Raw genomic sequence first — 12,627 nt, forward strand, 5'->3', positions numbered from 1 at the left:
CAGCAGCGTGCAAAGGGGCAGCATCCACATGGTGAGCAAAGGAACGCCTCTTGCGAACCGCAAAACCCCAATTAGCAGCCACAAAAATTAAGGAAAAACCAAAAGAAATTGGGATAATCCGACTCAGAATCCCACGAAAGGCTCACAACAATCCACGCACCCACAAATCTTTTTCCAAAACCCCAAATCTCCAATGGGTCGCACCCATTTCTCTTCTCCGAGAATCACTGCAATCGGAGAAGACACAAGTAGATGCTTCGGCTGAATGTGTACTGCAGCAGTTGCTGCTCTCTGATTCCAGAAGGCAGAGATGTGAGGACTGGCTTTGGATTTGGGCCGTCTCTGGTGATCCGATTGAGACGAAATCGGAGGCTGAATCGAAGCGTTTTAGCCAAAGCCTTGAAGGATGATCAGAAAGACGGCGCCGGCGGCAGATTTCCCGGCCAGAAATGGGACCCTGGTTTGGAAATTGAAGTCCCTTTTGAACAACGGCCGGTATGGATAGTTTTCTATAAAATATTCAGCGTTCATGCCGTTTCTCTGTTTCGAATTTCCATAAGCATATTCATAATTCTCTTCGAATTTCGGAGAGATGAAACATTCTTCTGCTTCATCTTGGGATAAACATTGTCAAAACTCATGAGCATTCTTTTTAAACCAATTGTTATGGGTAAGAGTGAGAATCAAAAAGTAGAGTAGATGGGAATAACAACATTATTCCTACTTTTTCGAAGTGCTTAAAATCATTGGTTTAGAAACACACTGGATTAGTTCTTCGAATTAATAATATTTAAGGCTTAATAAACAACTTTTCATTTTTTTAAACATTTTATATTGTGGGTAGTTGCTAATCTAGCCTAATTGGAATAGAATGCTGCAAAAATAATTGCTACAACTTTTTTGTATTAAAAGTATAACATCTGGCGTGGAGGAATCTCTACCAACCTCTTAGTTAAGCTTGCTAGTTTATGCTTTAATCTATTTAGTTGAGATAACATAACTATTAATTAATGATTAACATAGCTATCAACTAGTGATTAATATAACTGTAGTTCATTACCATCCACTGTGTTATTGATTAAACTAATGGACATCATTAAAGAAGTGATGAATAACTTTTTTAATAACAAACTCTATATATTCAAATATTTTAGCTACACCCATCCATTCTTTTTTATTCTTAAAACCAGGCTAAGATCTCGGAAATTGTTTGTAACAGTTGAAAACCTTAAATAAAAAAAGAAAAGAAAGATAAAAGAGGAGGTGTCTCAACCATGTTACTGAAAAATGATTTAATGTAGTAATGACAAGGACAAGACTATTATTTGAGAAGTTTTATCATTCTTTAGGGATGAAATTGAAACTTTTGAATCATAGAGATCAATATAGAAGATGTAGCCAAATCACAGGAACCAAATTGAGCCTAAATCTTGAAACTTTTAAAATCAAACGGATGAAATTCAATTGAATCCCATTGAATAAGGTGGATGATTTAGAAGCATTATGTGTGGGAGTGCAGGTGAATGAATACTCATCTCTAAAAGACTCTGCATTGTATTCATGGGGAGAGCTGGGAGCTGGGCCATTCTTCCTTCGCCTTGGAGGGCTTTGGTTAGTAAGTTTCACGGTCTTAGGAGTTCCCGTTGCAGCCGCAAGCTTCAATCCTTCAAGGGTACCTAACCAACTAATCATCCAATCTAATAATATTGAATTTGAAGAATGCTTTGAATCTTTCTGTGCTTACTTTTTTGTTTGTTTCAGGAACCTTTGCGATTTGTGCTTGCTGCTGGAATTGGAACCCTTCTCCTCGTCTCCTTGATTGTCCTGAGAATATATCTGGCAAGTTCTTCCATTATTGATTATTGGAGTTCTGGCTTGGGTGAAATAATCATTTCTTTGTCACTTCATTCAATAATTCACTTGCTGTTTTTATGTTAATTTTCAAGGCCACAAATAGAGGAAAGAGTTCAAAAATATCCTTAAAAGAACAAATATTATCATAATTTATGGCCTAAACTTTTAGTCTATTGGTAGTTTAACCGTAGATGGGATTGTGGTTTCAGGGTTGGAGTTACGTGGGAGATAGGCTGTTATCGGCAGTCATACCATACGAAGAGAGTGGATGGTATGACGGCCAAATGTGGGTTAAACCCCCTGAGGTAAGTTACTCTTAACTACAAACTCATTATTTCACTCTTCCTCTCACTTTAGCTACAAAATTTAAAGGACATGCTTTGTTTTTGCCTTTGCTTTTAATAGTAGGCACTCAAACTTTGTATTATTTCGATTGATGAATTCTTTTGTGAAAGAACCTGAAATGTATGGTGATATGAGCATTGAAAAATGTGGATTGGTTATTCATTTACTAAGGCACAAGAAATTTGGTTGAGTTATTTATTTCTTATTCCATGTGGGGCAAGTTTTCATGTGTATCTTAAGCATTCTTTGTGAGTCCGATTGTTGGATCATTACATGCCTTTGTTCAATTTAAATGATAAACCTCAATTTTGATGACGAGTCATACTTTGATTTTCTCTAACTTATCACGTTAAACTTTTGGGTTTCGCTCTAGAGCTGTCATCGCTGCAATGTTATTTGCTCGCCGTTTCAAATAGTAATTCACTTGCTCGGCCTTGTGTGCGTTGTGAGGGGACTGTTAAGAATATGCTAATTCTTTTTAATTTACCACCCTTTCTGTTGCCTTTAGTTTTGAGTGTGGAGTTCATTTAATCTTCTCTTGATTCTTTGGAAGGAAAGAAATCAAAGAATTGATAAGTTTTCGCCTTTTGAGCCTTTCGGTTCGAGTGTGCAGTTTTTTGCTTCTTGGTGGTGTTCTACAACAAAATGTTCTTTGGTTTGTAATTATAGTCTTCTTATGGCTGTTCTAGATGTTCTTTTGTAGCTTGTTTGGATTGGGGATATTTTATTCTCCTCTTGAATGTATTCTCAGTTTCTCATTTTCGTTGTAGGTTCTGGCTCGTGATAGATTGTTAGGATCTTACAAGGTATTATCGAATACCGATATGATAAAATTCAGAGAAAAATTATTCTAATACGAAATACTATCTAAATCTTCATTTAGCTAAAGAAAAAAAATCAATGTCTACAGGTTAAACCAGTGATCAACATGCTGAAACAAACTCTAGTTGGAACAGGGGTTGTTCTTGTCTCAGCTGTATTATTGTTCATATTTTCGACACCAGTGGAGGATTTTGTACAAACCACATTTTCCTCAAAACAAAGCACATCATCCAACGTTAATCCAGATTCAATCATCAACAAAAAATACAACTTAAGGTAATGAATTGAGTTGAGGCCTCTTGTTTCTCCTCTTCCTGTATTCTACTTCACAACTTAGCAATGAGTTTATATGTTTGTAGAAAGGATGAGTTGCTTCGGTTACCAGTCGAGGTCATGGCCGACGACGAGCTTGCAGCAGCAGCAGCAGAGGCAGCCGATGGAAGACCAGTTTACTGTAGAGATCGGTATTACCGAGCATTAGCAGGAGGACAATACTGCAAATGGGAGGACTTGGTCAAGTAAATACAAAGCTAGGTAAGAAATATTCAAAAGCAACTTGGTTTCTGTTTAAGCTGGGGAAGAAATGTTCAAATGATTGTATGATTCTACGTAGTTTGGCAATTAATTGTAAGCCTTATTTTTTATATTTGTTACAATATTCCTAATAAGTTTTAGTTATGAAAGGTTATGGAAAGAGAATTACTAAACCTGTTACTTTTAGGACATATTGTTAACCAATCGAGTTATGCTTAGCTTATTATCAATAACCCGTATTTTAGAGACGGAGAGCCCATAACAACCCTACTTGGCCACTCTTCCCATCTTTATTTGCCTTTCATCAAGAGTAAAGGAAACTCATGATTCAAAGCACTCCACGGGAGGTTAGTTATCTGTTGGTTTTGACTTTTGATCAAAGTGCACCGAAACAAATAACTGAAGCAAAAAGAATGACTTGAGGGGGGAATTTCAAAGATCGTTGAACCCAACTCTTTTGTGGGAATTACTTCCACTCTTTATTAAAACCATTCAAAAAGAGAATAAAAGATATTTGGAAGAATACTACTACACTTTGCTTTGCTTGGAATAAAAACTTATCGGGGGTGGAGGCGTATTGTAGTAGAGGCTAGACAATATGAACCATAGTTCTGTGATCCTCTATCTTATCTTTTATCATTTTCTAGATTTAAAATATTTAGACATTATCTCCTAAATTTGAAACTTACTCCCCAAGATATTATCTCCTAAAACTTCAAATTTATTGGTTTGGTTTGTAATTGATTTAGTTTTTGCTGTACTCTCTTTGTTGATGAAACCTTCAGATTGGGCAACATACACTTCTTGGAGGTCACCATTTAGGAATGTTGATTCGACGTCCAAGTGATGAATCTCCCACCTGTGTTGAGCAACGAGGGCATGAATTAGCCTTACAGTGTCGAGTCTAGCCATCGGTACAAAAACCTCTCCAAAATCAACTTCTTGTCATTGCATGTATCCCTTTGCCATAAGTTTAGCCTTGTGTCTAATAACGTTCCTTTCACTGTTCTTTAGCATAAATACCCACTTCTAATAACGTCCTACCACACTATCTTAATTGTTGCCTTACGATAATTTGTCAACTCTTCGGCAACAAAAACACTAGCTCGTCAAGATCTAATTATTCTTCAAGTGTATCTACACAACCAGCTAATTTCAACTTGAGAACGAAACTTCTTTGGTCTACTATCTGATGTGGATCCTCTTGTGCTCTCGCTTGAGCTCCCTTGTTCTGGAGAATTTGTCATGTCTTTCGGTATCACTGGTGATGACATGTCTGGATTTGTTCGTGTTGGTGTCGGTGCACTTTCTAGGTATGTCGCATCTCCCTAATCTTTCAAAAGAGTGAACTCCGCAATAGTTTATTTGTTATCTCGACGCTGCATCAATCACATTTCTTTTATATTGTATACTTTGTTCGATAAGAGGATTGTTGAAGATTGTTGGAGTGAGGAGGCCTTAGGGAGGCTCTATGGTGTATTTTGTTCGAGAGGAGGTATATTGTATACTTTGTTCGATAAGAGGATTGTTGAAGATTGTTGGAGTGAGGAGGCCTTAGGGAGGCTCTATGGTGTATTTTGTTCGCGAGGAGGATTGTTGGAGTCCCATATTGGGCAAATAAGGGGAAAATCATGTGTATAAGTGAACGACACTATCTCCATTGGTATGAGGCCTTTTGGGGAAGCCAAATTATGAGTGTATAAGTAAACCACACTATCTCCATTGGTATGAGGCCTTTTGGAGAAGTCGAGAGCACTTTCTCCATTGGTATGAATATGTATTCCTTATTTTTAAACCCATGAACATTCCCTAAATTAGCCAATGTGGGACTCCCTCCCAACAATCTTCAACATAGAGGGTTGACCTAATATGCTCAACACCATTTGATTGACTAGCATGCAAATTTCTAAAACACAAGAATTTGGCGAGAGAGATCAAGAGACACTTCTGGGCTCTCAACCATAGAATTAAATGCCCATAGAATTAAACCTTTAAGCATGACATTAGATATTCCTGGGTTTGGATACAAATGATTAAAGCCCGTTGTAGTTTCTTGGTCCCCAACCTTGTAATTAAACCTTTAGGTATGACAATAGATATTCCTCAGCCTTGGCCTTGTTCTTGATACTTGAGCACTATGGTTAGTTTAAGGACCTACAAACATACCGATTATGGTGTATGTTTATACTCATTCATACTACTTTTATTTTACAAACGATAGTTGAGTTGCGGATGGCGAATGCAAGCGGTGAGACTATAGAGTTATATGGATAGATCCATGTACCATTTAAATTATTTAAATTTCTAATTTCAAAAAAATATGACAAACAACTATTCACAGTAAAGCGTCCAAAAACAACTCATGAACTAGAGTTTTGCAAACTTGGATTCTAGGCTGCAATGTCATACCTGATATGCCTAAGAATCACCGGAATCACAACATCAGGGGAGCTCAGCTGGGGCAAGTGGCCATCGGACTGCATGACCTCGACGATGGAGAGCCCGCCGAGGTTGCGGTGGAGGTACTCGGAAACGACGACGGGGACAGCCATGTCCTTCATGCTTTGGATGATATGGCAGGGGACAGTGACGAGGGGGAGAATGCTCCTCATGTCAGCTTGGAAGATGGTTTGAGCCACACTGAGGGCTATGTCGGGGCGCATGTTGAACAGGGTTCGGCTGAACTCTTGAACTGCCACTGAGTCCATGTCTCCACCCACGGCTAGCGGGGCGAACCCCGAGCACCAAGCCTTGTAGTTCGATTGCATTGCTTCGAATAGCTGCTCTAGATCTTCTTCCTCGAATCCTCCGAAGTAGTCCTCATCGTTCAAGTATCTCAATCAAATAAATTAATTCATTTACAACTTTTTTTAAATTCAGATTAACATTACATAATATATGAATATTTTTATGAATTTAACCTAAAATAAAAATAAAAATAATAACATCTGCGATTCTAGGTTTGAGAAAAGGGGGAAAGCAAAAATCGAAGGTACCTAGGGGAGGAGGAGAGCATTATAATCTTGTGGAAGAGGGCCGGGCGAGTGATGGAAGCGATGGCGCCGATCATCGCCGAAACAGAGTGGCCGACGAACACACACGAATCAATTCGAAGCTCCTCGAACATCGCCAGGAGATCGTACGCGAAACCTTCCAGACTTCTGTAGCGCTCGAAGTCGAAATAATCTGGATTGGTAGTCCCGGCGCCCATGTTGTCGTACAGAACCACCTTGTAATCCTCCACCAGATGCGGGATCAGGTGTTTCCAGACCGATTGATCGGTGCCGAATCCGTGGCCGAGAACCACCGTCTGTTCGCCGCTTCCAATGATCTTCACATTTTGAGCCTCCTCTACGATTCCCATGGCAAACTGAAACAGGGATCGAGCAACGGAGGAAGTGTTGCGTTTGGGATTTTTTTTTTTTTTTTTTTTTTGAATTTATTGCCTATTATAGACTTTCTGAAAGATAAGACCGTGCGCCCGGGTTTTCATCAGCTGCTGCCACACTATTATACATACATCATAAAATAGCATACATACATACATCATAAGACTTTCGACATAACATGTCATACATTATAACATACATCATTCAATTTATCCCGACCTATTATATAATATCTAATAGTAAGTTCACTTAATTAGGTTGCACGGAAAGTTTTTTATTATAATCCAGTTCTTGAAGCTACACAAATCTCAAAGTAATGGTCATTTTGCATTTTGTAATACCTAATTGTAGTAAAAACAAAAAATTTCATGGAAGGTCCTTAATTCTTGGTTATTTACGAGAGTTGTTGTAGTAGTATTAGTAGGCCGTAATAGTGAAAAAACTTTTCATAAAAGGTTGTCCTTAGCTCTTATGTAATAGAAAAAGTGTTGCCGTTGGTAAAGGGACATAGAATTAGAGATGTTTTTTTTTTTTTTAAATTTAGGTTTGCCGAGTTTATCAAAAATTTGAAAAGGTATTTTATTGGGTCTTGTCGTGCTTGATTTGAGGTCACAAGGAAAGTCTATCAGCGTGATATTGTGCTCGACAAAGTACTTCAATGCTTTAAATTGAAAAAGTATTGATAAGCTAAATAAGAATAACCATGTTACCCTAACATAACTTGGGTTGATTTCACATCAAAGTGATTAGCCAACCAGGTGAGGTTCACTTGATATATCATTGAAATACTGACTTCTAGAGAAATAAGAAAAAGATAAAGTATCCTAACTCTAATTTATATAGACATTTAAACGAGATACGCAGCCTCTACCATTTGACATGTTATTGAATAAACCATTAATATAACATAATTGTTGTTTGACCCTAATTGTTGTCGGTTGATGGGAGGAAAGGTGTTTGTCACCTTTTTTCCCCCTTGCTTTTACTTTTTGTGGGTGTGAATGGTGTCTGTTTTAGACCTCATGAGATTCTCTAAAGGTATAAAAGAATTCCACTTTCAAAACAAACCCACCAAAATCTCATACCTTCATCATCACATCCACCTCACCCCAACTCAAATTCTCAATCATTCCAACTCCCAAAAATTCAACTAATTCACAAGAATTAAAATAACTCGAGCAATTAAACTAGTCTAGGTTGGAACTCCGTTCAAATAAATAAAAATTGGGTTCATAAATTTTTCTACAACTAAACTGGATTGAACCCACAAGCCCACGAACACTTCTAACGAGAATCAATTTTTGGAACTATTTTTCTTATTAAGGTTTGGATAAAATTCATAAGATCGTTCGTCTAAATCTAAAAACGAAAAATGTTTAAACACGAAAGTGAATTGAAAAGGTGAGTGGGAAGGAATAATTAAAGTGGTACAAGCATGGTGGTGGGGAAGAAGTAAAAAAAAAAAAGAAAAGAAAAAAAAAGGGGTCAAGATGATTGTTGGTCAGCAAAGGTTGTTGCATGCGAGAGCTGCTTTAGCCATTCAAATGTTCGACGATGTGACAGCCTCGTAGCCTTTTCCTTTTCCTTTTCCCTAATTTCAACATTATCATTCAATTCCTTCTCCCTAATCCCAATCCCAATTCCCTTTCCCTTTTCATTCCTTTTCTTCCCAATATTCCCACTCCAATTCCTTATCTTCTTCGCCGCCGGTATTGTCTCCACTGATTTTTTGCAGCTCACCACACCCAAAAACGAGGCGGTTGTTTTCTGCCCCACCGTGGGTGCCGCCTCGAAAGCGCCGGCGTTGGTCGTGCGAGTTTTGAGGTCGTGAAGTTCCATTCCTGGCGTTCGGAGAACACCCACCCGGAAAAAGTCCCAGCGGGAGGAGCTCCGGCTCCGGCTCCGACGCCCGAAATTCGAAAAGGATCTGATTTGGGGCGTGGGACTTGGGTGAGAGTGGAAGACGTTGTTTTGAGTTCTTGGCTTTGAGTTCGTCTGAATTGATATGGAATTGTTACTAATACTTGAACACCTGCAATTCAAAATATTTACTCATACAATATCTATTGTATTAACAGTGGACTTGGATAGTTACAATCCTCTATTCTTAAAATGTAAATCATAATTCTTCTCCGTCTTCAATTTTAAAAATAATATCCAAACAACTCTTCTTTCCGATTCAAAAACATATTTTTTAAAAAATTAAAAATATTAATAGAACTTTTTCAAAATTCAATTTTTATAAAATTAACAGTTTTAAAAGTTAAAACAATTATATCTTTTTTGGGAAAGTTTATTTATTTATTATTATTATTAATTTAACTTTTTTATTTTTTTATTTTGTGTAACGGTAATATATTTTGATGTTTGAATTTGAGTTGGATTTGGTGATTATAGTTTTAAAAATATTCATAATTAATTGAAATGGGGAGAAATTAAAAAAGCATACCTGGAATAATGACTTCTACTGCTATTGCTACTGCTACTGCTTCCATTTCTAAATCTCAACATATTATGATCCATAGACTCCGACCTGGAAAATTAAAAAAAAAAAATTAAAAATTAAAAAAATTTAAATTTAAATCTATGAACAATTGTGGCTGGGTTCGAACCTGGCGGACAGAGGTTTAGAAAAGAATTGATTGTGAGTATTATCAGAGCTAACAGAGAGGCGAAGAGGGAGCAAATGGCCTTGAAAGAAGATGTCGTCGGCAGCGCACATGGGCGGCGGCGACGGCGGCGGTGGCCAGTGGTTGAAATTGAAATCGAAATCCTCCGTGATGGGGTTTTCATTTAGAAGCAAAGGCTGCTGCTTTTCTTTGACGGGAAGGTCGCATAAAGATAATGCTTCTTCTTCTTCTTCTTTGTCTTCGTCTTCGTCTTGTTTATCGTGTTCATCGCCATGGATGGTTGTTGCCATGAGCTCTTCCCAATCTGAGTTCAAATTTTTTGTTGCTATGTATTAATGGAAGAGAAGAAGAAGAGGAAGAGATTGAGATTGAGATTCATATTATATAAAGTGACAAAGCAAAGAATGATGAAAGTGAGAGAAAGAAGGAATAAATATGAATGGTCTAATCAATATCTCTATGGATTATTTTAACATTATTGTTATATATTTTATAAAGTTTAATTTTTTTTTATTTGATTTTACAAATTTGTTTTTTTAGCTTTTAAGATTTTTTTATTACAAAAAAAAAAAAAAAATCTCCTCAATTTTTATATTTTTAAATAAATTTAGTCGATTTTTGTCCGGCTTATTGAGCTTTTACTTTTAAGTTTTTTTAACATGTCTGATAGAGAGAGAGGTTTTTATACCCTTATAATGAAGGTTTAGTTCCACTCTCGAATTTGTGAGATCTCGCATTGATTGGAGAGGAGAACAAGTGCCAGCGAGGACGCCGAGCCCGAAGAGGGTGGATTGTGAGATCCCACGTCGGTTGGAGATGTGTTAAGAATGAGAAACATAAGTGAATCGAAAGTCCAAGAAACAGAAGTGGGATCAAAAGTTCAATTTTTATTAATGTTTGCAACGTTTAAATAGAATAGAACCTACAAACTAAATCCTAAAAAACAAAAAAAATATTCTACTAACGAAATTCTGAAGATAAGATAAAATATATCAAATATAAAATATATTGCAATAAGATGGGAACGAAACATTTATTATAAGAGTATGGAAACCTCTCCTGGCAGACATGTTTTAAAAACATAAAGAGGAAGCTCGAGAGATAAATCTCAAGGATGACAATATTTGCTAACGATGAACTTGGGTTGTCGAATTTGATATGATAATTTATAGTAAAAAGAAAATGAAATTTGACCTTACGAGAAAAAGAAACGGATCGAGATATGCCGGAAGAAAAAAAACCCTAATTTAGAGCAGTTGGAGGGTTTGGAAAAGACAATGATGAGGGAGTAGGCTCTTTAACCGGCGAAAGCCAAATGGTTGGAGAAAAAATGAGGGCTTTTGGTGCTGTGTGTGGCATGATTGATTAAAGGTGTGTTGCTGTGCCAAAAGGGAAAAAAGAATGGCTCTCTTTGCTTATCTTTATAACCTTTGTTCTGTGGCTGTGCTTCGTTTTGTCATTCAATGCTGAGTGAGACAACATAATGCTTATTCGTCTCGTCTCTTTAGACACACAATATACCTACCAATGTATCTAAGACGTTGCTTTCGTTCATCCTTTTCTAATTAATGTCTTACTTATTTGAACGATCATTTAACGACCCATTGGTTAAGGATCGTATAAAGAAGTGAGTTGCTTGAATTTGAAGGTTCGTTCATACTTGTTTTTCCAACTAGATTATGATATTAGGTTACGTTGTACTGTGGAATTATCACTTTTTCCGGTAGAATCAAGATTAATTATAGATACTAGAATTTAATTTTATGGATATATTAATGACCACAATGATATTATTGGATACTTTTTAAAATAAAAATCTACAAAAATGAGTTAATATTTAAGGAGGGGTATATAAATGAACAGATATTGAGTAATTATGAGAGATAGCATGACTAAGAAAAGATTAAAATAATTGAAAGTTGGAAATCACTGTCTATACCAACCAGATACACCTCATCCTTTAGTAGCTCAATTATAATAATTTCATAATTACATGTGCTTTAATGGGAAGAATTCTATATTGGGTGACCATGTGAGTGAGGACAAAATATGTTGGAAGAAATACTTCAGAGTTCTCACTCTTAAAAGTAACCGAAAAGTGGGGACCGCTAAATTTAGATTTTGAATCTAGTAAATAAATATATATATATATATATATATATATATCATTTCAATAGGGCCAATTTTTTTTGTATTTATTTAAAAGAAAAATATCTCCAGGCTTGTTGGGAAGGTCCTATTTGATATATTTTGAGCACATGGATTAGTGGGACCTATTAAAAATGAAATTAAATTATTCAGATATGATATGTTTTTTAAACTTGGCTACAAGCAAATAATGGAAGATATTTCTTTTGTTGTATTATGAAACACATTTTTATATTTACTAAAGTGTTTTTTTTTTCTATTTTATTTTAAATTTATAAAAGTCACTTGGAACTTAAATATATTATAAAGTAAAATATAAAATATATATTTATTAAAGTGTTTTTTAATTAAATTAGTTTTTTTAATGTTACTATGAGCTAGCCGGAAGAACTTATGAACCACTAATTATAAGGTTCAATGATATAAAATTAAGCAATTAAACTTTTAAATTAATCTATTTTTGTTCATTAATCATAGTTGATTTTATTATAAGTTTAGAATGCAATAATTGTATCCATCGATAAGATCAAAAGTAAGTTAATCAATACAAGATGTAAGATTGTACCTTTGAATTGGTGACGACTAGTCAATTCAGCCATGCCCATCGCGAGTTGTATCCATTGAATTTTTACCTGTCTTAGAGAGTGGATCTCAAAGTAGTGTAGAAGGAAAAAGGGGCTTGGAACACATGGGGACGTAGAAAAATAAATTTAAAAATACCAGCAAAATTAAAATTTTGGGTCAAAGTCAACCAGGCAAAATGTCCGAAAAAAAAAAATAAAGAAAATGAAAAAAGAGAGAGAAAAACCTAGAGTTATGATGTAATATGATTGACGATACAATGCATGTTGTGACACGACATACAATATGATATGTGCATAATATGATATGATAGGTTAAAAGAC

The 12,627-nt window shown here is 36.0% G+C and overlaps 3 protein-coding genes across 3 annotated transcripts; 1 reads left to right on the forward strand and 2 right to left on the reverse strand.

The window, feature by feature from the left end:
- On the forward strand, positions 1–4,743 carry CGLD27 (DUF1230 family protein (DUF1230)). The gene is made up of 8 exons (XM_023678454.2): positions 1–495; positions 1,520–1,672; positions 1,762–1,839; positions 2,064–2,159; positions 2,970–3,005; positions 3,110–3,297; positions 3,381–3,555; positions 4,341–4,743. Exons 1-7 carry the CDS (start codon positions 253–255, stop codon positions 3,541–3,543), a joined length of 957 nt encoding a protein of 318 aa, XP_023534222.2. The 5' UTR covers positions 1–252; the 3' UTR covers positions 3,544–3,555; positions 4,341–4,743.
- Positions 4,744–5,836: 1,093 nt separating this feature from the next.
- LOC111795103 (karrikin insensitive 2 receptor CA-like) lies at positions 5,837–6,992 on the reverse strand. The gene is made up of 2 exons (XM_087124160.1): positions 6,552–6,992; positions 5,837–6,390 (listed from the first exon to the last, which is right to left on the reverse strand). Exons 1-2 carry the CDS (start codon positions 6,917–6,919, stop codon positions 5,946–5,948), a joined length of 813 nt encoding a protein of 270 aa, XP_086980286.1. The 5' UTR covers positions 6,920–6,992; the 3' UTR covers positions 5,837–5,945.
- A 1,325-nt stretch (positions 6,993–8,317) lies between these two features.
- On the reverse strand, positions 8,318–9,974 carry LOC111795757 (uncharacterized). The gene is made up of 3 exons (XM_023678323.2): positions 9,557–9,974; positions 9,394–9,477; positions 8,318–8,976 (listed from the first exon to the last, which is right to left on the reverse strand). The coding sequence occupies exons 1-3, from the start codon at positions 9,862–9,864 to the stop codon at positions 8,430–8,432; spliced, it is 939 nt and encodes a 312-aa protein (XP_023534091.2). The 5' UTR covers positions 9,865–9,974; the 3' UTR covers positions 8,318–8,429.
- Positions 9,975–12,627: the final 2,653 nt, after the last annotated feature.

The sequence above is a fragment of the Cucurbita pepo genome, chromosome 5, assembly GCF_057944985.1.
Source record: "Cucurbita pepo subsp. pepo isolate OVF chromosome 5, ASM5794498v1, whole genome shotgun sequence".
NCBI lineage: Eukaryota > Viridiplantae > Streptophyta > Magnoliopsida > Cucurbitales > Cucurbitaceae > Cucurbita > Cucurbita pepo.

Excerpts from the sequence above, each read along its gene's own strand:
- LOC111795757 (XM_023678323.2), bottom strand. The coding sequence starts at position 9,864 with ATGGCAACAACCATCCATGGCGATGAACACGATAAACAAGACGAAGAC. Across the intron at positions 9,478-9,556 it reads TCTAAACCTCTGTCCGCCAG|GTCGGAGTCTATGGATCATA; the intron begins GTTCGAACCCAG and ends TTAATTTTCCAG. Across the intron at positions 8,977-9,393 it reads AGTAGAAGTCATTATTCCAG|GTGTTCAAGTATTAGTAACA; the intron begins GTATGCTTTTTT and ends TTTGAATTGCAG.
- CGLD27 (XM_023678454.2), top strand. The coding sequence starts at position 253 with ATGCTTCGGCTGAATGTGTACTGCAGCAGTTGCTGCTCTCTGATTCCA. Across the intron at positions 1,673-1,761 it reads CAAGCTTCAATCCTTCAAGG|GAACCTTTGCGATTTGTGCT; the intron begins GTACCTAACCAA and ends TGTTTGTTTCAG. Across the intron at positions 3,298-3,380 it reads AACAAAAAATACAACTTAAG|AAAGGATGAGTTGCTTCGGT; the intron begins GTAATGAATTGA and ends ATATGTTTGTAG.
- LOC111795103 (XM_087124160.1), bottom strand. The coding sequence starts at position 6,919 with ATGGGAATCGTAGAGGAGGCTCAAAATGTGAAGATCATTGGAAGCGGC. Across the intron at positions 6,391-6,551 it reads ATGCTCTCCTCCTCCCCTAG|ATACTTGAACGATGAGGACT; the intron begins GTACCTTCGATT and ends TATTTGATTGAG.